The sequence below is a fragment of the Oryzias latipes genome, chromosome 15, assembly GCF_002234675.1.
Source record: "Oryzias latipes chromosome 15, ASM223467v1".
Lineage (NCBI taxonomy): Eukaryota > Metazoa > Chordata > Actinopteri > Beloniformes > Adrianichthyidae > Oryzias > Oryzias latipes.
In genome coordinates this window covers 19,236,036-19,261,520 of record NC_019873.2, presented here as the reverse complement: position 1 = coordinate 19,261,520, position 25,485 = coordinate 19,236,036, and the positions used below count along the sequence as shown (strand labels likewise).

The following is a 25,485-nucleotide window of genomic DNA, read 5'->3' as shown; positions in this document are numbered from 1 at the left end:
TGACAAAGAATATCTGACGCTATTCCTATCCAAGACTGAGGAGGAAAACTTCCATTGTTTCAGTGCACAGGAGGAAGATGAAAGCTCTCAGTGACTTTTACGTTTATGTTTTTTAAACCAGCCCTGTTATTACTGTGTAAAGGTGTGTCACTGTTTTGGAAGAAAACTTCCAGCGCACGCACTGCGCAGCGCTTGCCTCTGCGCGTAATGCACCTCTGAGCAGAGGCGCAAGTGCGATGATAAGTCACTGCTGCTCTCAGTAGCTCCGTTTACGTGGGCAAAAGTAATCGGAAAGAATGCCTGATCGGAAGGAAAATGCGTCATGTAAACACGCCATTCGGAATACTCTGCCCCGATCAGACTCGTTCGCATCAAAATTTCTTTCCGATCGAGATGGGTGGGTTATGCCGATTGTTGATCCGATCGTTGTTCATGTAAACAGTTAATTCCGATCGTGTGTCACCACTACTCTGGTTTATTGTCATGCATAGACGGTGTTTCGCTGAGAGAAAACTTTGGAGTGCATACGGGACCATCCAGCTGCTCTCCGGACGCCCCGTGAAAAGCGCCGCTCCGCTCTCGCCCCGCTGGCTCTTCGCATCTCCCCTCTCTTACACTCCTCACCAGGGGGGTGCGGGGGAGGAGCGCTTTGTGACCCAGCACCCGAGCTCTGCGTCCGGGTTCGGGTGCTGGTGGACCGAGTGAACTGTGTCTCAGAGTCTGAGCAGAGCAGCCGGATTTATTAATGTGTGTTTGAGGGGAGGGGAGGATGCTTTGTTACGTGTGCGTTTTGTTGTGTTGTTATGTGTGGGAGACTTGGACTGCGATCCGTCCCGCCGCTCTGGGTTAGCGGCTGCCGGCTTCAGGAGAACCACGTCTGAGCAGAGCACGGACCGCCAGCACACACAGCGGCTTTGGGGCGGTGTCTGAGCTTAGAGCAGAAATGCCTCTTAGTGCTAAGAAACCGTTCAAACAATCACGTTGATTTGTGTTTCCAGTTGTGTCCCGACAAAATAAAGGCTGATGTAATTCCCACATATTTACGTGCAGCCAAGATGCAGATTGCAGCATTTCCTGCATGGATTAAATTTTATGTTCATAGATAGGCTAAATGTTGTTAGCGCGTGTTAGCCTCTCCTAACACTGGCTTCTTCCAGCTCCATTCTTTCACAAAAAAAGCACTGACCACACGGATTATAAATAAAATGATTTGCTTCATAATATTCATAACATTGATAAAAGCATGTTTGGAAGATCGTCTCGTATATTGCCGAGCTGCTGCTAAATGTCTATGACAGCAAAGGTTTGTTTACTGTGGGACTCATTTCCTTTTTCCGGTATTTTCAACACTACTGCGCATGCCCAAATGATTTATTCCGACCGAAAATGTGACCATGTGGACGTTTGTTCAAATCGGAAAAAGTTTTTCTGGGCCCATGTGCACGGTTGAATTGTAACCCGACCATTGATCCGATCAATATATTTTGCCCATGTAATCGCGGCTAACTTTTTTTTTTTTCTCTGTGACATTTACCAGTATGTTTAAAACCGGCCCTGTTAGTGCGGTTACTACCATATTGCTGCCGTGTTACTGCCGCGTCACAGGCACTGTTTGTAAAGAAAAGCTCGGTTATATTATTAAAACTTTGAAAACTCTTTCTGTGTACCATCTTTCTTTGTAAATATATAATGTGTTGAACCTTTTCTGCGATTAGTTTTTTTCTTCCTGACGGAGGTCGGAAAATGCAGGGGAGATCCTCTCCGGCAAAGGCGGATCTTCCTTCGGGGTTCACTTCCCCGTTGGGACCCTCAGAGCCTCCAGAGAGGGAAAACAAAGAATCATTCATCTTCTTCTGGGGGAAACCTTCTGTTATTACAGTTCTCCTTCACTCTGTGTATCAAACATGAATGCGCACCCCAACACACTTCCGGTGCACGCGCTCCCTCTTCTTTCTTACACAAGCTTGCGGTTTCAGCACATACACATCCTCATTCTACAACACATGTTTCAATGTGGGCACATAGACAGGTGCGGCTTATGTATGTACAAAATGGTTTATCCTTTAAAAATGTAATGGGTGCGGCTTATAATCTGGTGCGCTCTATAGTCCAGAAATTATGGTAATTTTCCCTCTCCTTCCTGTAGTTTTGCTCTAATGGAGGATTTTTGATTATAAACAGTCCAACAAGGAGCCTCAGACTATTGTGCTATAACTATACCACTATGTTCACACCGGCCTCTGCAACGCGCGTTTAAGTTGCCACTTCCAAATATTAGTTAATTTAAACACACATTCAGGGCCGTTTTGGGCTAACGTTTTCATAACTCTTGCATTCACATGTAGCTATCCAAGTTTTTACAAACATTTTGGGGCTCCACGTAAAAACTTGCCATTAGACGTTTGTTGAAAGTTAAACTGGGTCGAACTTTGACTAACAGGGACTTGGATTTGGTAGTAATGTATGGATGGCTTCCCTTTTAATTCACTGAAGTGCCAACTGTGTGAAAATTAGTCACAAAAGAGAAATGAATAATTACCAGAATTATATGTTGCTTGCGTCAGGTGGCCCAGTGTGTCCGTAGCTTACCATGTTTGACCTGTGGTATATCTATAGCCCCAACATTCACTCCAAATCGTGTTCAAACTAAGAAGTGCCAAATGTTGCAGTTCCACCAGTGGAGGCAGGTTGCACAAGAGGGCAATTTCCTGTTTCCTCGCATATTAATAAGTTAGATTTTGTTTTTTTACAATATTTAGGAATCTTCTGGAATCTCCTCCTCTTCATCTGGATAGATACAACTTTATTTGTTATTCATGACAACTCAGTGGGGATTTTATTAGAGCTCCAATCTGTACATCCAAATGTCTTTTTGACTGAAAGAATCCATAGTCTGACCCAAAGTTAAGAAAAAAAATGAAAATAGTCACTAATCCATAGAGTTACTGATTCTGATTAACTGCTTTTTGTTAGATGTGTTTATTTGTGCACATAGGATGCCTGATGAAATATAGAAAATAAATAAGTAAAACTGAAAGATGTGACTATTTTTTGTAGTTTTTTTTTCTTGTTTTCTTTTGAAATGCAACTATTTTATTTGAAGCCTATATGTTTGGGTCAGGGAAGTTTTTGTTTGTTTGTTTGTTTGTTTGTTTGTTTGTTTGTTTTTACACAGAACTAATAACAACTAGGTGACTACTCACAGTATAATAATACTATGTCTTCCCTTTGTCTTTAAGTGTTGAACTGGACTTTAAACTTCAGGAGGATAAGCTAAGACCACTGATGAAGAGACTTTGTCCTCTGGACAGCCAGCAGTGGCCTGCTCTGCCTTATTCCAATGAGGTGTTTACATCTACCCCTAAAAGAAAGTCCAAGTCAGAATCCAAGAAACATGCCCGATGGAAACTCTGGTTCCTCTAAAGAAAACCAGCAAAGGCTTCGGAAACTACCATTTTATTGGCCACACAGCTACTGCAATTACTCTCAAATGGTTTCAAGAAGCAGCTAGAAGAATCCAATCCAAGGAAGGGGATAATGATGGAGGAAAACAGACAGACAGCAAAGACAAAACATTTTAAAATTCACAGTTTTATGGACACATTGGCTGGACAGAACCAACACACGCCTTTAAAAACTTGGTGAGATGCTTTTAAATCTGAATATATATTTACGTTTCTAGTATATTTTGAATGTTAACTATTTTACTAAATGCAATTAATTATTTTCATTTTATTTATTTTACCTTAAAGGATATCATTACTGTCCAACAAAAGGAAACTCCTTCAGGGGAGTCAGACATGAGACTGAAGCTATCAAATCTGAATGGACATCAGCCTCACCTCCAGGAAAGCACAAACATCTGAGCTCTGAGGGCATCAAGCAAAAAGAGACAAGGAAAAGATGGGACAGTATGCCAGCCCTGCACTATCCACCCATCAGGCACCACTTTTTGTTTGCATGGTGATCATTTTTCTGTCTGACTGAACGTCTTATTGCCTTAGCTAATAACTGACTCTGTCTCTCAGTCCGATTTCTTTTGGTCTCTATAGAGCCAAATAGCCAGCCAACTTTGCCTCATTCATCCTGTAATTATCTGTGATGTTAGGTTAAGATTCTATATTTTAGGATAAAATGTTTCTGACAAAGTACTGTGATATATCATGTGACTTAAATGCTGGGACCCTTATCTTGAAACAGGTACTGTATTTAAAATGTAAAAACAACTGTTCTGAGCTTGATTAGATTTTTTTTTAATGTTGAAAATCAAAATGGATGGTGTTTTGACTACTTCTGTGGCAGAGTATTTTTATGAAAATCCCTTGTTTCTCCTTTGATTTCTGCTTGACAAAAGCAAAGGGTATTTTGACATTTTTGCTGAGTTTATTCAGAGGTTGCCTTACCTCTCTGCCACTCATTGGGTCACAGCAAAGCGCTGATATGACATTGTGAAACAAATCCATTTTAAGATTGTTTGTGTGCAGTTAACACCTCTCCTGAGGTGTTTTGCAATATTGATTTATGCCATTTAGCAACTCTTTTTTTTTTCTTTCAAAAAAACCTATTAACCCACACAAAAAACTGTATAATCAATTTGCAGCAAGATGTGAAGGGCTATATAAGAAATTATGGTTGTGATCATTTTGAAGGAAAAACTTGCAGCCAGCCGCTTTGCTCATGTATTAACAGAATAGTCAAACAAACAGATGATGTAGCAACGATAGAAATTCTTTCAGAGCAGGTGAATTTGTGGTCAATTTTGCTCTAAAATGAATGAAGTTACGTTTATGTGTAAGAAATATCAGGAAAGCAAACACCTCCCATCTTAGATTATACAGAGGACATAATTCAGGTCACCAAATCCGTGAAAAGAGCTGTACCTTAAGAAAGTGCAATTTATTGATTATGTGCAATATTATGCATTTTTCTACTGTTTCTACATCTCAATTAAAACATTTTCAAGTTAAAATGCTCCATTTTGCTCCTGTGTCAATTTACAAAGAAGACAATAAAGCATAGGAAGTCCAGGATTATATTTTAGAAGGTCCAGTGGGCAAACAAGGCCAGTGATGGAAAGGATTGGGGATCTTTTTAAACTCAAATAGTAGCCTTGTGTTTTGCAGCCATTCAGCTTCTATGGTTGCAGGTTCTTAGTTCAAACTGACAGACTGAAGTTAAGTTAATTTGCAGGGTTCCTCTGCATAAATAGTTCATTTTAGATTCAAAAGAAAACTATGGGCCAAGAATTTATATTCAGTTCAAGATCTTGAATCTATAGAGACTAAGAGCACTTTCACACTTGGCTTCATTTCCTTAGTCTGCTTTGTTTGGCATGTGTATAAACTCACCTAAACTGCTGACTGAAAAAGCAAACTCTAAACTGCATGAAAACGAGTGTCTTGGTTGACTTAGAAATGAACTCTGGTGCAGGTTAGCAACGCCATGAATGCAAATGGAGTGAGCGGAGTAAAGTGCCAAAGTGAATCAAGAAGAGAAAGTTACATGAGCCCTACGTGTCTTAAGTTAGAAAGAAAAATGACCCATGCAGCAAATCTGAAGACCAACATTACATGAAAAAGTTGGTAAATATCTCAGTAGAATTTCAAAGACCAAAATGATTTGACAGTTTTCTTCTTAATTTACTTTTCTTTTTCTTAATTTTGCCCCAAACAAGCAATTGGCATAAAAAAAAAATTCCATTCACGACTTGAATTTAAAGATTGAGAGATGAGAAGCTTCTTTGAACGTCTTTACATGCGAAATCTGGACGGAGAACATTAAATGTTTCAGAGAGGAGTAAAATAAACCATCTATAATGAACCAGGGTGGCCATCATAAAGCAGAGCAGTCTTTCAAAAGCCTGCAGCAACAAACCCTCCCAGAGCAATTTCAGTCAGTCCCTTTATGAATTAAATATGGCAAAAAACTTAGTTTGAAATAAGGGCCGCATCTAATAGTCAGTAAAGGAAGCTCAAGGAGTAAAGTCTAGTACTTGAAGCAAGTGAGGTGTGTAACCCTAGAATTCCTGGCTGACAAGCTTTACGAGGTGACCTGTTTCTTTCCTATACAATGGGAAATAATGAAGCTCTTTATACTCTGCCTGTGGTTTGCAGATATGATGACATTTTTATTGCAGCACAGATTCAGAATCATAACTCCATCATAACAACAGCGGTTGAAAATCCTTTGCCCATGGAACAGAAACACGTCTGTCATTTTAGCACCTTAACCTGTTTTATAGTTGACATTAAAACAGCAAAATGCACAAAACAAAATGTCAACATTTGATTATGGATCTTACAGCATTCTTAAATAGCCCAATCAATGTTCACAAAAGTATGAAATTGTGAATAATAAATAAAATAGCAATAATAGTACAGTAAAAGAGATTTGATGACCAAATGAGTCCGGAGTGCCAAACTCTGCGCAGCAAACCAATGGTAAACAAAAAGTTACTTATGGAATTAAAAGCCCCTTAAGAAAGAAAAAAGGGAGTTATTCCTCTAACAGCTAGCCCCTTTGTACAGACTTGGTTGATTTGTTCATGTGACTGTGTCTCCTCCAAGAGTCAAATAGGTACTGGCAGTGACACCTGAGGGCACTTTGTCCATATCTTAGATACACCACTGGCTTAAAAAAGGCAGCATTTGACCTGACATTTGACATTATGATAGCATGGTAACAAATTTGCAGGAAGCAGTTCCTAGAAAGAAAGAAAGAAAGAAAATGGATAACAGCTGTAAATCACTGAACATTGCTGCTGTTTGCAGAAAAAAATGTTCTTTTTTTCATTAAAAGCAAGGTACTTGGGGGGATTCAATAAAACCATAAATATACTAATGTTTATGAGAGTTTTTATAAAGAAAAAACAAAATATCAAAATATTAAGTAATACTCCTTTAACACTGAAACTCTAAAGTTGACAGAAGTCACAATTCCACTTACTTGCTTTATGAGGCAGAGTTTGATCATGACAACAGCTAAGCTCTCTGCATCCCTGCTCCTCTCTGCCTTCTTAAAACCTGATTAGTCTTCAATAGAAAGAAGACAAACAACCTTCAGATCCAAGAAAAGAGGCGGTTCCAGTCCATCAAACTGATGACCCAAACCCACATCCATCGTCCGTCCTTATTGCCACTATAGTCTCTTTTCTTCTTCTCCCTTGATTGCTTTTGCTTTCATTTTAAAAGTGACTTCTGCTTAATCCCTTCCTTTTCCTTCCTCTTTTTTTTTTTTTTTTTTTGCACAATAAGTGTTTGTTTTTCTCCATTTCATTCGACCCTACTGTTCTCCAAAATTTATATTGGAGCAATCTACCTACAACACTACACAACAACATTTGTACATAAAATATAATTTGTTGAGATTAAATTAATTTCCAAAGCAACAACAAAAAAAGGAAAAGTATAACTGCAAACGAACTGTCCTAGTTCTTTAAGAGCAGGTTTTTTTCTCCTTTCTGTGGATTAAAATGTGTAGTTAAATTTACCACATCCACTGCATTGGCGTTATGGTGCAATCCCCACTTCCTTTATGCATCATTCATGCATCATTGCAGTTAAATCACAAGTCTTACAGATATCAAGTTTGTCCTTCAGAGGCTAACAGTTTTTTTAGGGTCCCACTGTTGTTTTACAGCTCACTTTAATGCAGCAAAACACTACATTTTATTGTATTTATTTAGGCTAGTAAATTTAAATACAAATGTGCATTTGTCTCTGGTGAACAACACCTCGTGGGTAAAGTGCATAAATAGATGTTGGTTGGTGTGCAATGAAAGGAAGACTACATTTCTGCTTCTCTTGATGTTGTTGGCCTCTCTGTGATCAGGGCTTTTTCTGTGGAGTTACGAACACTCTTAAGGAATACCATGAGGTTGGATCCACCAGTCCCAGTGCTGTTCAGCATTGTGCCCACCCCCCTGAAAGGGCAGCCCAGGGACCGGGCTTTGTTACCAGGAACGATGACATATTTGGCGACAGTGTTGAGGTGATAGTTCCGTAAATCCACCAGCGCAGAGACGCAGGAGTTGTATGCCTGACAGAGGTCAGAGCTGGAGCAAGCCGTGATGAAGTCTCGCAGTGATGAGCAGACAGACAGAGTCTCTATCAGCTGACGGTGGGGAGGAAGCATATAATCTCTCATGCGTGTCAGGAAGGCGCCTGTACAAGGTGAATCAATGAAAACAGCAGAGGAGACATTGAATGAATAAATATATTCCCTTTTTTCGCTAAAACATATTTCAGGAACCATCAACTTTACCAACAAACCACCATTTAATACTATTTCAGAGGGAAAAAAAATTAAAATGTAAAAATACATATTTTTACCTGCTTCTCCCTCATGCTGGATGCACAGCAAAGCGTCGAAGCACTGAATGGCTGAACTCTGAGCTGCACTTCCACCTGACAGAAAAATTGGCTCAGTGCTAACACCTTCATACAAAAGCCCCCTTGGAAGCATGGGGTTGTCCCGCCACCTAAAACAATTGAACAAGTAAAATCAACTGAAATTAAACAGAGATATTATCTGGTTAAACAGTGCAGTATCATTAATGAACTGCATTGAGGCAATTTAAATTTGTAACACGATAAATCTGTGCAAATCATGAAAAAAAATCTTTTAAAAGCATGATTAAGTTCAGTTTTATGGGTGTCAGAGCTGCCCGAAACTCACCCTGACACAAAAATTCGCAATGTTCCGTGAAACGCCGTCGCCTCCACGTGATCTGGGCACAGAACAATTTTAGTTCTTTTCCTGCTGGAAATTTCCGAGCCTTGATAAAAGGCCCCGCATATAGATTGATTAAATTCATGTTGAAGTAGGAGTAGCAGAAAATTACTGTGCATGAGTTGGAAAGTTTCCTTCATTTTCTTCAAAGACTGAGTTACTCTGATTAGTCCTTTCTGTATGCCGACGAGGTCGGAGATTTTCATCGCATGCATCACTTCCAAGGCCCCCTGATCAAAGTTGAAAGTTTCAAATATAAGTCACATGGGAGCAAAATGCGGACATCGTGTTGATGGGGAACGGAAAAGGATTGAGAAGGGGTTGATGGGAAGCAGTACACTAAGGGTCAGAAAGAGTAAAAGAGAAAAAGAGAGAAGCGTGAGGGCCGACATCACTGACCGCTATGCCTGAGCTAGCAGCCATCTCCACAAGCAATGACACCATAAAAAATCCCCTGCATGTCTCTCCACCGGGAAAGGAAAACATCAAGTCCATATTTCTGTTTTTTTTTTAAATGAAAGTGTAAGTAATACATCACAAGACGTTTAAACAACAAAATCAAACACATGTGAGAGCAATTTTAAATAGAGGAACCTATTTCTTTTAACTTACCCAATTTCCATGTCCCTGAAATGAAAATGACAGAAGAGGAACAGTTTCAGTAGAGAAAGAATAATCTGCATCCTTTATTGTAAGCAATGAAAACATCTGTTTTAGAAGAATAAATGTAAAAAACAAAGCTTACCCTGTGGGATCCTTTAGCTTCCAGTTGGCTAAAACTGAATCTGCATATGTCAGAATAGGGGGAAGTCCAAGCCTGCAAGAGACCATCCAATATGGCCAAGCCAGAGCTTTCGGGAGAATCTGTCAGGCAACCATAATCCAAACATTTGATCCCAATTAAGTGAAAACAGAAAGGCTTCAAAGCTCAAAATGGAACTCACTGAACTTTTTTACAGCTTTGAACAATAATACCATTAAAAGATTTTGAACTTCATGATTTATTCTTTTTTTGGCTTAAAAAGAGCATCATAATTTGTGGAAACTGGCCTTTGGCTTTTATAACAATGAATTGCCTTGAAATTAAAATCTAATTAAAAGGTCAACATATCCCTAACTTCAGTTGTATGTTTTTGCAGTGTTCATCAGTTTGTTCCTAAGCACAAATCCTACACTCTGCCAGAACCTATCCCAAATATCCATCCATCTTTTGAACCCGGTGAATCCCTTTCGGGGTCACAGGGCTACCAGAGCCAACCCAGTTACTTTCACTTAAAGACAAATGCACACACAACAAACAAAAGGTAAAAGCACCTAATAATGTGGAAAGAAAGGGGGGAGGGGTTGCACCACACCAACGGTCCCACCCCCAACTATTTCCCCATGAAATAACAGTTAATTATTTTGGTTAAAACATCATGACCATTATTTGAAAGACCACTGGGAACACTTTAACAATAGATCAAAAGATGATCAGAATGGGACATTAAGCTCCTCAAGTCAAAACAACATTGGAAAATGAGTTGTTTGAAAATTACTTAATGAGCTCTTTTATTTCTGCTTTTTGGCATTTCATACACAGAGCTACTGGCAGGGAAGTAAATATGTAAATATGTAAACATGAAACGCATGCTTCCCTGCTTAGGGGGAAATAGACATTTTGAATAAACATTTACTACCTTTCATTACTGTTACCTGCGCAGGTGCATGTTGTCCTTCCTGCCACACGTACCCCATGGTGATAAATCCCAGAGCTAAGTGAGCCAGCCTGAGCTCCCGATGGCTAGTCAAGTGGTGGGGACTCAAAACCGGCATCTGAATTAACATTATATTAAATCCACATTTTAAGAGTACTGAAAATCCATTTGCAAACCATATGCTTAAAAAATTTCATCCAACACTTAAAAAGTCTGGTTCGGCAGTTCTAATTGGATTTAGGATTTGCATTGTGAATTCCACTCCTACCTTATGAACCAGATCCCGAAGTTTATGGGACTCTATCAAGTGTGCGAGATTATTTGCTAGGTCCATCCACACCTGATAATATTCTGGAAGGTGAGTCTATGAGATAACAACGATAAAATGATTTGTCTATTGATTTTTTTTTCCTTTCTGCTTCTGCTTTAGATACTTTTATACAATGGAAAAAATGAATCAAGCTGTTCCCCAAAAATAAATTATTTTTTAAAATAAACTTTTTTTAACTCCTTAAAAACATACCAACACAGCATTTAGTCTAAAAATGAATTCTGATTTGTTAGAACAAAAATTTAATAATATAATTTGTTTTGACACATTCCAATACAGAGAAAGCAAAGGATAAAGTTAGAAATTATGTACATTGCGAGACAGTCTGCAAACCCAGTCATGTGAACTGTTCAATAGGTGCTAGAATAGACCAGGCTTTCTCCAGATCAATAAGCCTTTATAACATTACACAAGAACAACCATACTTATCTCTTACAGCCTACAGGGACTACTTGTGCTGCTGACCAAACACTTAAAAGGAGACAATAAGTAGAAAAGTAGTGCCAAAGGTTGGATAAAAAGGTCTTTGCTCGTGCAAAATAAACAGTTCTGTCATTTCCCAACCCCTGGATCAGTCATATGAAAAGAAAAAGGTTGCTACTGGAACTTACCAGTGGCTCTTCCAGGATGAATCCAAACTCTTCTGAGATATCGAATGCATCAAAGTCTGCCTGCAGAGCTTCCCTGCACTTTGCCTCCCTGTGCTTTACTCTGTACTCCATTGAAGTTGCTCTGAAAGAAATCACCACGTCTGACTTGCAGATATCAATTGGTCTGAGCCTGCTTCCAGTACCTTTGTCACATGCCTTTTTATTGCACTCTCGAAAGCAAAGAGCCAATCACATTTCATTTGTCTTTGTTCCACAGAGCAAAGCAGAAACTCCTGTTTTGTACCATTTGCAGAAGCCATTCTTTGTTTGGGTTCACTAATAAATAGAAAATGAAAGGAACTGGAGCACATGATAAAATGTAACGTTTTGATACACTTTTTTAACAAGCTCATGAGGCATGCTTGGATGAATTTCCCTAAAATTGCAAAAATAGCATTTTGACCAAAAAAAAAAGAAAAAGATAAAAATACAATTTGCTTTAAAGAACACTTGTTCTGTGTAAACTCTGCCTTTCAATAGAAGGCTTCTGGACTAAATGCAAAACTGATTATAAGTTGTACCAAAGAAAAAGAGTGAGTGTGAGGAGTTACAGCATTTCTATAGTATGAGTCTTATGTAGAATGGGTTTAAAAGGGCTTTATGGCTGAAGGTCACCAAGGGTTCTCTTGAAGGACTGCCCTAAAAGAAAAAGGGAACAGTCAAATATGTAAATAGTCATTTGTCAATTCTCTTTTAGTGGTTGCTTCCACTGCTCAAATGAGAATAATTTTGCTCAACAAGGTATTGTAGCCTATTCCTATTTGTGATAAAAAAATAATTGTATGATTATGTTTTCTGTTAGCTCTTTGCAGCTGGACTTTGTGGCAATGTAAATGAGATGTACAGTCAAGGATTCCACGTAGCAATAAGGAATTTTTTTAACGATAGCTCCTCCCACACTCATCGGGAGTATAAAGTTTATGAACACATTTTGGACAAGCGTCGAGCAGAAAATTTGACTTGCGTCAAATTTGATAAACAAATTGCGTTCTGGATGAACACATATTTACACTTTGGCCAACCTGTAATCTGTGTTGCTTCGACACATGGGTGGGCAAGGCAGGAATCAGACCTGTGGTTGTCTGATCAGACGCTGACCGCTTTAGTTCTGCACTGTATAGAAGAATAAGGCAATACATTCCAGTTTATACTCTCTAGATAACAAAACAACCCTTCAGAAGTGCTTCTACGATCCACCCAGCTAAAATTCTAGTTGTATGATTAAAAAAATGTTACAATAAGTTTTACACCAGCCAATCGATACCAGTAAAAAAAACAAAAAAACACTGAGTAATGCAGTTGAACCATTGGGCTATCCATTGAACACTTGTTGCCAAAATATCAAATAATGATCTTTTAATTTTCCACCCAAAACAACCAGATTATGTAAATGTTTTGTCTTGTCAATTTTATTTATTTATTTTTTCCCAAAGAATGGATTGCAGGAGATTTGGGCCAACGTGCCTGCAACATTGTGTGGCTTTCAGGGACAGTGTCTCTGAACCAACAGATTGTGGATTTTTATCAAGAGGATGGACCAGAAGGTGTGCTCCAACTACAGGGGGATAACACCGCTTAGACTCTCTGGAAAAGTCTACTCCGGGTTACTGGAGAGGAGATTTTGGGCGGTAGTCAAACCTTTGATTCAGGAGGAACTGTGCTATTTTTTCCTGCTGTGGAACAGCTGATCAGCACCACACCTGATTTGTTGCCCCTTGTGGTGTTCTGTGCAAGGTACTCCAGGATAAGTCAAAATTCCCCCCACAGCTTGTTCCTACTGCATGTTTGACTGGCAGAGATGCCTTTTGTAACTGCCTCTGTTCAACATTTTTACAGGCAGAATGTCTGGGCAAAACTTTGGGGCCAGAGGGAGTCTTCTTTATGGACTGCAGGATTTCATATTTTTGTTTGCAGATGATGTTGTTCTTTTAGCTTCATGGAAACACACAAGACAGGGGCAGCACACAGTTAGGTGGCCAGAATGAGAATGATCACCATTGAATTGCAGAAAAAATATGGTTTGGTCTCTCCAAGTTGGTGAGGAGTTTCTGCTCCAAATAGAGGAGTTAAGGTAGCTTATCTCATGAGTGAAATAAGGATGGAGCATGAGATTGACAGAGGGGCAGGTGCAGTGGCTGCAATAACACAATGATGGTTGCCCCCTCAGAAAAAGGGTGAGAAGGAGCTCAAAGTGAAGCTGCCTCTCCTTCACATTGAGAAGAGCTAGTCGAGGCTCTCCAGGACAACCTCCTGGAGAGGTACCTTGGGTGTGTCCCACCAGTGGAAGGCCCTGGGGAAGACCCAGGGTGGGTTGGAGGGACTGTATAACAATCACGTGGGTGGACTTGGAGCACCTTGGGGGAAGTTTCTGGTATGAAATAATACATGTGAGAAAGAACAGTCAGAGTATGTCAAACAGCTGGAATCCTTTACCAGACAAGAATAAGTTTTTTTTTTTTTTTTTGCATTGACATGTCTTAGATAACTTCTTTGAGATAATACTACAACGATCAAGTTTAATACTATGAGAAAAGTCCCACAAGTCTTGATATTTCAGAGAAGGTGTTATTTTACACATTCCCCTGCCTTCTGTATAGGATGTGACTGTTGCCTTGGAAATCTGTGGAATGTTCTCTGCAGCTTCTCCACACTTTGCACATCAAACTCAACTGCTGAAGGGCAGAATTTGGACTTATTGCTAGACATAACCTCTCTATATATATTCAGGTTTATGTTGAAGTAAAAATCAGACGTGGCATACCTCGTAGCAGCTCACTTTCCGCTTTGTGAACCTTGACTGCGGATCTTTCGATGTTCACAAGTTGAGGAAAAAGTTTCTTTGTCTTTGTGGAACTTTTTGGAGCTTTCACATAGTAAATTCACCATAACAATCAGGTCAAAAATGTTTTTCTTCTTTGACATCAGAAGCTACAATATTGTGTAAATTTGATTACACTACATGATAGTTATTCTTTGCATGACTTAGGGATTTATGGGAATTTTTTAAACAGGAATTTCAATCTATATCTGGCTTTTTATTTAAGGATTATGCTGTATTTGTTTTCCACAAGATTAACTGGCTCCATGACTCCCATTCTTCATTGAGTTGCTCTGTTCACCTTGAATGAAGGTCAAGTATGTCCTCTCAGGGCTTTGATCAGGTCTGCTCTACATATCTTTTGTCAAATCCTGCAGCTTCACACTGTAAAGAGAACAATGTTCTTCTTTTATGTAATTCAACTCCTCACTTTCTGCCTCGATTGTCAGTGTGTTTTACTACCACTACAGCCAATCTCTCAAACAATTTAACCCTCCACAACGGCTGGACAAATCAGCAGGAGGGAGAGAAGAGCAGCAGAGATGAAAGCTCTGCTTCCCAAATTTATTTCAAGACCACTTACTAAGTTATCAGACACATGGGGAGCCAAGAGACAGTAAATTTACTAAGCCACTGGGAGAAGTAGATAAATTGGAAAAAGGGACTTAAAATCAGAATCATTGTATATGCAGTAGCGGTGGGAAATATTGGAGTCTCAAGAGCAGCTGGAGGGGTGCTGTCCACATTGGCTGTCTGATTTGGCTGTCTGATTCTGTATTTAAGCGTCTGAAGCCAAGATGGAAATGTCACATGTACATAAAAACTTTGCAGAGAAAAGTTTTCTGTTTCTTCTGGTATTAGTGGTGATACATTTACATACATTTTGAAAAGAACACATTGAAACTATGATCATACAACTAAATAGGCACATTCAGTGACTGACTTTAAAGAAAAATTTACCGAGGAGATAGATTTTCACTTTAGAAAAGGATAAAAAAAAGTTTTCTGTGCAGGTATATATTACATAAGCACATAGATTTATTGTTGTCCACTTCATGATCATGAGTCAAAGGTCACAGAATTTCCCCTGATACTTGGAAAATTTTCACTTCTCCAAAACGCCTCTTTTCATTTTCAGAGGCTAATGGGAAATACCCGTTTTTTTTTTTTAGAAACTGTTCGACACAAATAAATGAATCATTTAGACACTTGTGACCCTGACCAGTCAGTCATCATGAAGACTGTAACATAGTCACTAAATGTTTGTTTTGGTCACATGCATAAAACTTTGAATTTCCACCACAGTGCCTGGAAAATGATGGTCAAATGGGTTGTGATATTTCATAAAACTGTTAGTTTGTAAAGGAAGTGTTATTATTTTTTGACTCCTTTACTAGATTTTCTGAATATTTTTGGGGAAAATTTTCAAAAATATTATTTTTAAAAGTGTTATTTATATTGCTGTACACTCCTCACAAAAAACAACCCTATGCTGTTTATGCTTCTGGTGTCCCTTGCATGAACCAGTTTCTGTCCAAGAGGCTTGGGAAACTCAATGAGGCATTTCAAATAAAAAAGGTCATTACAATTTTCTCAAGTACATCTTCCAGACATGGAAATAAGAAAGCACTTTTTTTCCTTTCTTTATTTCCCAAACACTACTACAGGATGCTTAGTTAACCTCACATATAAATAAATAGCTGCTATATTTACAGAACAGGCCCTATTAAATATGTTTCTGTACCTTTTTGTTCTCTGTCTGTTTTCTGGGACACATCCTGTGACAAATTGAATAATACTGATGAAAAAGAGAGTTCCAGCAGTTTCAGATTGCATCAGCAGGTGGTGTGAGTCAGGAATACATGTTGTTCTGTGTGTGGGTGTGTGTCTGTGTGTGTTTCAAAATAACTTCTGTGTGACTGATTAAAGAAGTCAAGAGTGTCCTAGAGTACCTCCTGCAGAACACCATGAGAGACAAGCCTCTGGCTAACTTAATGTTGCTGAGTTGTTGTGATCTGCCTATTCAGCTTGGACTAAAATCAGGGTGTTAGTTGCTTCCTTTCAGGAATTACAACACAACCTGGCCTCTAATTCTAAAAATTGGCTGCTTCCTGTCCTGCTGCTTGACTTTCTGTGTAAAACAAACCCGTCTCTAAACAGCAAGTCTAAATAAAGTCTTTATTTTACTTTACAAATGTGTCCATCTTCTTAAACTAAAACAGTTTTGGTCTGTTCAAGAATCTATTGGAGGTCAAAGGTAAAGAGCTGGGTCACATCCTGCATGTAATCTGTAAAACACTGACCCTAAGAATAAAAAGAAAAAGCACAAACCTAAACACTAATACACACACACACACTTAATTTCAAACTTCTATTGCAGTTGAACCAAACTGATCAAACATTTACCAAACTCCAGACCGAAAAGCCCAACCAGTATATATGGGAGGAACCTAGTTTCTGTGAGAAAACTGCAGCGGAATCGATATAGTCCAAATCAAAGTTCATGTTTAAAAATTTTCTGCAATTTCCTTTTTTTTTACTAACAGTTAATTGGGGGAAATGCTTCTAGACTGCCTTGATGTGTTCATTAAATTCTAAAACCTGTTTTTTCACTATAAAGTTAGGATTGGTTATGGCATTTTTAAAGAGAAAAAAATAATTGATGTAAAGATGAAAGAAATGAACCTAAGTTCTAATCTCTGTTGATAATATTTTTTTTGGTTATATTTTTCATTAAAAAAAAAAAAAACTTGAAAAAATAAATAAACATCCCATAGGGCAAACAAAGAGATTTTTACAGAAAAAACATGTTTAACCTAGGTTTTACTGGAAGAATGGTAAAAAAAAAATACTTTAAAACGGGGAGAAGTTGAAGTTTTTTTGCCAAAATAGACGACATAACAGTGCAGAGAAAAAATTTTTGAAGTGTTTCTGTTTTATTCAAATTAGGGAATAAGGAAGTAAAAGAAGAGTCCTAAAGGAGATCCATTTGACCATACATTCCAAATGCTATTTAATCCACAGAAAAGGGTATATTAGATATATAGACTGAAAGGAATAATAAGTGTTTCAACCATTTTTGAATATTTCTCATGATTGTTCTCTATTTAAAAAAAAAAAAAAAGAATTAAAGCATATTTGTTATTCGCCTTGAAGTTTTACACCAAGTCTCTTCTAGACAAAAGCGGTTGATGACCAGTACCAAACTCTTACTACGGTGGTTACAAATCCAGCTCCGTAAAGGTTTATGTTGAAGAAACGTGAGTTTAAAGGTTTTGGTTTCCATTTAACATGTAAAATCCATGAATTGCACATAAGACACCACTTAAGGAATAGTTAGTTCCTCTTTGCTTGGGAAATGTACGTGGAAGCCCTCAAATTTCTATAAAGGGTGGACATAAAACATTTTGTATGTAAAATGAAAAAAAAAAAGGCGCTAGTGGAAAGTGAATTCTATTCAAGATGTTTCATGGCAGGCTTATGTGGAATGAGCTGAAGAAGAAATATGACCTCCTTTCTTCCTTGTCAGTGCGCTGATTGCAGCTTGCAATAAGCTAAAGCCCATTCTGAAAGTTAATGGGGCATTCTGATAATTAAGAGGGTGACTACTCTTTCTAGGGTGACTAAATAGATCAGCTTTGTAATAAAAAATATATTATGATTTGTGCCTGACTATAAGACAAGACTTTCGCAAGCCCAAGTTCCCCAACTCTTTGCCAATCTGTACAGCGCTACACCACTGGAAAACCAAAATGGGCTGGAAGCACTCATAGTCATGTGATATACCAGACATTGAATAGAAAAATATTCCTAACGTCCGATTCCGATCCTATTTTAAGCTCTTTTGAAAGGTACTTTAATTGCAATTATGCCATTTTAGCCAGAACCAAAAAACCTAGGACATGTTTTGTGCAGAGTTGCAGTTCATTAGAAATTTGCCTCGTAGTTGCGAGTGGGATCATTAGTATGGAGCAACAATGTGCCAGATACCAGCTCGGACGTGGAAAACAAAGATGTACACGGATCTTGTCTACAAGTGGATGCATTAGATAGGAGAGAAGTTGGGAGCTTGTGGCCGCCAATAGAAGTTTATTTGTATCAAGGAAGCTCATTTTCCAAAGGCATCCTTTTCAGTTGCTCCTGATTCACAACAATTTGAATAAAGAAACTCAGAAATGCAACTTTAAGCTTAATGTTCTTTAGAGATGTCCTCTGTCATAAGAAAAATGCCACAAGAACATGTTAAAAACACCAAAACCAAAACCACAAATTTAATCCAACTGGGTGCTTAACATAGAGAATGAATGAGATTAAGAGGCTCTGTGTATGCTTATATTTGTGGTACACACCTACCTAATTCTTCAGACACCGCCAAAGTTGTGGCATTGGTCTGCTCTTTGATGACTGAGCTCCTGTCATAATGTTGAGCAGCAAACAGCAGTTGGGATCACTTCCAAGTAGAGGTGTAAAGTCAATCAAGGCTACAGGTGAGCAGACTAAAGTAGAGAAACATTCACTTCCACTTGTATTCAGCAAAACAAAAAAAAAATAGAAACTGGGGTCAAACTCTGAAAGTGAACCAGACTGACTCTCTGTATGTGTTGGTCGACACATTGATCTATTGATCATTTTGGAGTTGATCTCTTTGATATCTTTTTTTCAGACTGTGGAGCACAGCGGGCACATGCACGTGAATATTTAAATTGTCTTTAAAATATATTATAAACATGTTTATTAACATGCAGACATTATGTAATTAAATCAATTTCAATTTGCAGATATTTCTGTTTACAACAGGTTTTCATTTAGAGAAAGCTTTACTGCTGTTGTACACTCAACTTAAAAAGAAATGAACTAGAAACTAGAAACACTAATATTTAAACACACTTAACTTTTCCCAATGGAGGTGGATCAGAGAAGGAACTATTGATTACGTCGTTGCAGAATGTGCCCCACAGACAAAGACGCCCCGCAGAAAGGAACAACTGTGTCATGGTGCCTCTGTCAGACTCCTCCCCCTCCCCTCTCTGCTTGGTTCCCTGATTCAGCACAGCTGCGACCACTCTACTCATCTTCTCCACCTGCCTATTTAAGGAGCTCCTGGACCAGTATTCATCGCCAGTCCGTTGCCCCTGATGGTGCTCATTTTGGTCTTACGACTAGTAGTTCTTGCCAAGCTACCTTGTTCCAAGCCTGTACCTAACGTATCTTCTTACCTGTCTCCAGGAAACCCCAAACCACGGGTGGTCGCCTGAATCCGTCGCTATCTGGAACCCTCACTCAGTCTGCTTCACCGGTCTCACCACGAGCCTCTGCCGATCATCCAACTCCACAGATCTCCGCCGACGCTGCCCTACGAAGGGATCCACCAGTGACGCCACAAAATCCAGTCTCTCGTTGGGACCTCACAGAAACTGCTCACTCCCTAACTGTGCTGGCAATTAAATCTTCTTACTCACCTCACCAGCTTGCTCCTGTGTTTGCTTCCGGGTTCCAGCATCTGGGTCTCTAATGTTCTGGAGTCATGACAGAACGGACTGGCCATAACCCCGACCCAGCTGACCCGGAAGATCTTCGTCAGACCATCACCCAACAAGGATTATTTTTGGAACTCCTCTACAGCGCCGTCACTCGGATCACTACTGTTCAAGAGGATTTGTTATCACAAACGAAAGGTACCACACAAACTATTACCGAACTAACCAAACCCCATGCTAGTTCCGCTCCAGGATCTTCCCTACCATTTTCCGGCAACACCGCTGCTTCCGCCTCCGAGTCATCCGCCGCTCCAGAAAACATCCGGCTGCAACCGGAACCTTTCTCCGGGGACGTGGAAGCCTGCGGAGGATTTTTACTGCAGTGCCAACTGATTTGTCAACAAGCCCCTCGTTATTATCAGTCGGACCTCAGTAAGATTACACTAATCATTAACTCTCTCAGAAATAAAGCTCTTCAGTGGGCCCAAGCTTACCTTTCCACCAACCCCATCAGCCAAATCACGTATGAACATTTCCTCCGTGAGTTTCGCCAGATTTTCGACCAACCACGCAAACAGGAGGAAGCTACCCGGCGGTTACTCGCACTAAAACAACGTAACCGACCGGTTAGCGATCACATTATAGATTTCCGTATTCTGGCGGTAGAGGCTGGCTGGCCCGATCTACCCCTGAAAGGGATCTTTTACCAATCACTCAACGAACAAATCAAGGATCACCTTTGCTCTCAACCCGAAGCGAACACCTTAGAAGAATTAATCTCCGCGGCGCTCCGTTCCGACATCAGGCTGCGGGAGCGACAAAACGAACGTACCCCAAAACTCCTACGTTCCTCTGTTAATCACGTCCAGCGCTCCGACACCCTCGCTGCTCCTAAATCTCCGGACGAGTCCATGAAAGTCGGACATTCTAAATTATCAGAGGGAGAACGTCGCAGACGACGTGATGAGGGATCCTGTTTTTATTGCGGTAATAAGGGTCATTTGGTCTCTTCCTGCTCGCTTCGTTCTAAGCCCCCGGGCCCCTCGCCAGATGACAGGCCGCAAGCAGTAACTAACTTCAATCATTCTGGTAAAGATTTTTTATTTGTCCCTGTCAAGCTTTGTTTAGATCTCCATGTTCACGATTCACGCGCCCTTGTCGACTCCGGGGCAGAACAGAGCCTTATTGACCAGCAGCTTGTTGATAATCTGTCTATCCCCACGGAACCTCTGGATAGACCTATCGAAGCCTCCGGGTTGGGTGGCCAGCACTTATCCCGCATCACTCATCGCACCAAACCCATCATGCTCGTTTCATCAGGCAATCATCGTGAGTCCATCCGTTTTCTCGTCACTCAGTCATCCCACACTCCCATTATACTTGGATTTTCATGGCTCAAGTTACATAACCCACAGTTTGACTGGTCCCAAGGATCAGTCATCAAATGGAGTCCATATTGTCTTGCTAACTGTCTACTGTCTGCCCTTCCCACGGTAACCTCCCGTAGCGCCAAGTGTCCTAGTCAGGTTGATTTGTCCGGCATTCCTCACTGTTATCATGATTTGAAGGCCGTTTTTAGCAAAACTAAAGCCAGTGCTCTTCCTCCCCATAGACCATATGATTGTGTTATTAATTTACTGCCGGGCGCCCCTTTACCCAAGGGCCGTTTGTTTAACTTATCCGGTCCTGAGAAGACAGCAATGGAAGAGTACATCCAGGAGGCCCTCTCTCTGGGGCACATTCGGCCATCCTCCTCCACTGTGGGAGCCGGATTCTTTTTTGTTGAGAAAAAGGATAAATCACTCAGACCCTGCATTGACTACCGGGAACTAAACCAAATCACCATAAAGGATAAATATTCCCTGCCATTAATCACCTCGGTTTTTGATTCCGTCCAAAAGGCCCGAATTTTCACCAAGTTAGATCTCCGGAATGCCTATCATTTAGTCCGCGTTAAGGACGGTGATGAATGGAAAACTGCCTTTAACACTCCTCTAGGGCATTATGAGTATTTAGTCATGCCCTTTGGTCTCACCAATGCCCCGGCAGTTTTCCAAAGGTTGGTCAACGACGTCCTTCGCGACTTCATTAACCGGTTTGTTTTCGTCTACCTCGACGATATCCTAGTTTATTCCTACGATCAGACTCAACACGAACACCACGTCCGTTTGGTGCTAGAAAGACTGCTAGAAAACCAGCTCTTTGTAAAACATGAAAAGTGCGAATTCCACGCCTCCACCGTACAGTTTCTTGGCTACATCATCGAGGCTGGCTGTATTCGTCCGGACCCCTCAAAAATTGAGGCAGTTACTAATTGGGACCCTCCGGAGAGTCGTAAGAAGCTACAGCAATTTCTAGGCTTTGCTAATTTTTACAGGCGATTCATACGCAACTACAGCAGCATTGCCACACCTCTGACACGCCTTACCTCCACTAAACTCCCTTTTGTCTGGTCCTCCGAAGCTCAACAGGCTTTTGACAAATTAAAGAATCTTTTTGTATCTGCTCCTATCCTCATCCAACCGGACCCCTCACGTCAGTTCATAGTCGAAGTGGACGCCTCTGACTCTGGGGTAGGAGCAGTTCTTTCCCAGAAGGAGGAAAGCTCTGGCAAGTTGAAACCTTGTGCTTTCTTTTCCCGTAAATTGTCCCCTTCAGAACAGAACTATGACGTTGGAAACCGGGAGCTCCTAGCTATCAAGCTAGCTTTGGAAGAGTGGCGTCACTGGTTGGAGGGAGCCGAGCAGCCATTCATCGTGTGGACAGATCATAAGAACCTGGCCTACCTCCGCTCGGCTAAAAGACTCAACTCTAGGCAAGCTCGTTGGTGTCTTTTCTTTGACCGCTTTAATTTTACCATCACCTACAGACCAGGCTCCCGTAACATCAAGCCCGACGCTCTCTCTCGGAAATACAGTCCTTCGGAGAACACTCCCTCATCCATCATTCCGTCTTCATGCATCATCGGTAGTGTCACCTGGGATATCGAAACTAAGGTACTTCAGGCCCAGACTGGGGACGCTAACCATCCACCCGTACCCAGGGGAACATTGTTCGTGCCAACTCCCCTCCGTCCAGAAGTTATTTCCTGGGGGCACACTTCCCGTGTGGCATGCCATGGTGGGGTTCATAGGACCCTCAACCTCCTTCGCAAGAGGTTTTTCTGGCCGTCGATGGAGAAAGACGTACGCGAGTACATCTCGGCATGCACCACCTGTGCCCGATCAAAGACGTCCTCCTCGGCCCCTGCAGGGTTACTCTATCCTCTTCCAACGCCTAACCGACCCTGGTCCCATCTAGCTATGGACTTCGTCACCGGGTTACCCCCATCCACAGGTAACACCGTCATCCTCACGGTTATCGACCGGTTTTCCAAAATGGCCCATTTCATTCCACTTCCTAAATTGCCCACCGCCACTGAAACCGCTGATATTATGGTCAATCATGTTTTTCGCCATCACGGTATCCCTATGGATATTGTCTCTGACCGTGGTCCCCAGTTCATTTCCCAAGTCTGGAAAGCCTTCTGCACGGCCTTAGGGGCCACGGTCAGCCTCACTTCTGGATATCACCCCCAGTCCAACGGCCAAGCGGAGAGAGCTAACCAGGAACTGGAGGCAGCACTCCGCTGCCTGGCGGCACAGAATCAGCAGGACTGGTCCCAATACCTCGTGTGGATTGAGTATGCCCATAATACTCATCCCTCCACTGCTACTGGGATCTCCCCTTTTGAGGCCGCCCTCGGGTACTCACCACCTCTGTTTCCGTCACAGGAACTGGACTTGGCAGTGCCTTCCGTCCAACATCACATCCAGCGGTGCCAACGCATCTGGACTCAGACGAAGGCCGCTCTCCTCCGCACCAAGGAGAGCAACTGCCGCATTGCCAATCGACACAGGGTGGTGGGTCCCGATTACCAACCTGGACAACGGGTTTGGCTCTCCACACGCAACATCCCCATCCAAGCCACCTCCAAGAAACTGGCTCCTCGTTTCATCGGTCCATATGTCATCGAGAAACTCATCAACCCCTCCTGCGTCCGACTCCGTCTTCCCAAAGCCCTTAAGATACACCCGTCGTTTCATGTCTCGCAGATCAAGCCAGTCCAGGACAGTCCTCTGTGCCCGCCGTCCGCTTCCCCGCCGCCCGCCCGGCTCATCGATGGTGCTCCGGCTTACGACGTCGATCGGATCCTGGATGTCCGTCGTCGGGGTCGCGGTTCCAGTTCCTGGTCGACTGGGTGGGCTACGGGCCGGAGGAGCGCTCCTGGGTTTCCCGCTCTCTCATTTTGGACCCCTCGCTCATTGAGGATTTCTACCGGGCCCACCCGGATCGCCGCCCTTGACCGCCTGGAGGCGGTCGTTGAGGGGGGGGTACTGTCATGGTGCCTCTGTCAGACTCCTCCCCCTCCCCTCTCTGCTTGGTTCCCTGATTCAGCACAGCTGCGACCACTCTACTCATCTTCTCCACCTGCCTATTTAAGGAGCTCCTGGACCAGTATTCATCGCCAGTCCGTTGCCCCTGATGGTGCTCATTTTGGTCTTACGACTAGTAGTTCTTGCCAAGCTACCTTGTTCCAAGCCTGTACCTAACGTATCTTCTTACCTGTCTCCAGGAAACCCCAAACCACGGGTGGTCGCCTGAATCCGTCGCTATCTGGAACCCTCACTCAGTCTGCTTCACCGGTCTCACCACGAGCCTCTGCCGATCATCCAACTCCACAGATCTCCGCCGACGCTGCCCTACGAAGGGATCCACCAGTGACGCCACAAAATCCAGTCTCTCGTTGGGACCTCACAGAAACTGCTCACTCCCTAACTGTGCTGGCAATTAAATCTTCTTACTCACCTCACCAGCTTGCTCCTGTGTTTGCTTCCGGGTTCCAGCATCTGGGTCTATAATGTTCTGGAGTCATGACAAACTGCATGAAAATGCAACCATAAATTATGATAAGTTAATCAGTTAAATAAACGGTATAGGTCTCTTATAGCAAATGGAATTGTTACATGAGATGTATGCTTTATTTAGACCTTTAGTTTACCCCGTTATGAAGAAAATTAAGTAACCATAATAGAAGATTAAAAATGTCACATATAGAGTCAAATTTGCTGCAACACTCATCTGTACAACATTTTATTCTCATTATCTCTTTTTTTTATGAAATGCACGCTGTCTATTGACTGTAGCTCGATTGACAATGCATGTTGTCAATTTAGGTTTCTTGAGTCCAAATAAAGAACTGTCACAAAGCTGACTTATTTTTCTTTTTTGTTCAGTCAATTCCTACAACATGGTTTTAGGCCAGTTTACAAACTTGTTTCTTCTTAATTACGACTTTAAAGTCCTACAAATACCAGAAAAAAAGTCAAAACTGTAAAATTACGAGAATAAAGTCTTTAATTTACGACTTTAAACACGTAAATTTACAAAGAAGAAGTCAAACATTTACGAGAGAAAAGTCATACATTTACGAGAAAAGAAGAAAGAGGAAGAAAGGATCGTTCAACTGAGTGTTGTCCATCTGCTCTGCTGCTGCGCGGCATTCATTTGCTGCACTGTATGCTCACTTCAACTTTAATCTTGTAAATTTGCAAGAAAGAAGTTGTAAATGTATGACTTTAAATCTCGTAATATTACTTTTTTATTTATTTTTTCGGTGGCACTAAAACTCTGTTGTTAATTCCAGTAGTGTGAAAAATGCCGTAAAAAGATGTCCCCATATTATTTATGCAAAGTTAGATTCGATAAAATGTTTTTACTTGATTAGCCTAACTGACTTTAT

The 25,485-nt window shown here is 41.1% G+C and overlaps 2 protein-coding genes and 1 long non-coding RNA gene across 5 annotated transcripts in view; 2 read left to right on the top strand and 1 right to left on the bottom strand.

The window, feature by feature from the left end:
- The window catches only part of LOC101170045 (protein FAM196A-like), a 32,689-nt gene extending 27,715 nt beyond the window's left edge, over positions 1-4,974 (top strand). For both annotated transcript variants that reach the window (XM_011484388.3, XM_023963353.1), the window contains 2 exons: positions 3,240-3,641; positions 3,753-4,974. In XM_011484388.3, coding sequence (XP_011482690.1) covers positions 3,240-3,423 — 184 coding nt within the window. In that variant the 3' untranslated portion in view covers positions 3,424-3,641; positions 3,753-4,974. The remainder of the gene's footprint in view (positions 1-3,239; positions 3,642-3,752) is intronic.
- A 1,127-nt stretch (positions 4,975-6,101) lies between these two features.
- LOC101169805 (indoleamine 2,3-dioxygenase 2) lies at positions 6,102-11,664 on the bottom strand. Of its 2 annotated transcripts, XR_002874773.1 has the most exons (11): positions 11,370-11,664; positions 10,696-10,791; positions 10,426-10,545; positions 9,476-9,594; positions 9,343-9,357; positions 9,130-9,229; positions 8,843-8,960; positions 8,677-8,728; positions 8,331-8,479; positions 6,946-8,162; positions 6,102-6,703 (listed from the first exon to the last, which is right to left on the bottom strand). XR_002874773.1 is itself a non-coding variant. In XM_004077337.4 (10 exons), the coding sequence occupies exons 1-10, from the start codon at positions 11,478-11,480 to the stop codon at positions 7,786-7,788; spliced, it is 1,257 nt and encodes a 418-aa protein (XP_004077385.1). In that variant the 5' UTR covers positions 11,481-11,664; the 3' UTR covers positions 6,102-7,785. The 2 variants fall into 2 exon arrangements, 1 of the variants encoding a protein (XP_004077385.1); XM_004077337.4 differs by having other exon boundaries at positions 6,102-8,162.
- A 12,266-nt stretch (positions 11,665-23,930) lies between these two features.
- LOC111948837 lies at positions 23,931-24,555 on the top strand. The gene is made up of 2 exons (XR_002874827.1): positions 23,931-24,230; positions 24,319-24,555. It is a non-coding gene; the product is annotated as an uncharacterized LOC111948837 (long non-coding RNA).
- The last annotated feature ends 930 nt before the right edge of the window (positions 24,556-25,485 follow it).

What these genes read in the sequence shown, in the direction of transcription:
- LOC101169805 (XM_004077337.4), bottom strand. Translation starts at nt 11,480, where the DNA reads ATGGAGTACAGAGTAAAGCACAGGGAGGCAAAGTGCAGGGAAGCTCTG. An exon ending in TCATCCTGGAAGAGCCACTG is followed by an intron (nt 10,792 to 11,369) that starts GTAAGTTCCAGT and finishes GTTATCTCATAG; the next exon opens with ACTCACCTTCCAGAATATTA. An exon ending in CTGCTAGCTCAGGCATAGCG is followed by an intron (nt 8,961 to 9,129) that starts GTCAGTGATGTC and finishes AACTTTGATCAG; the next exon opens with GGGGCCTTGGAAGTGATGCA.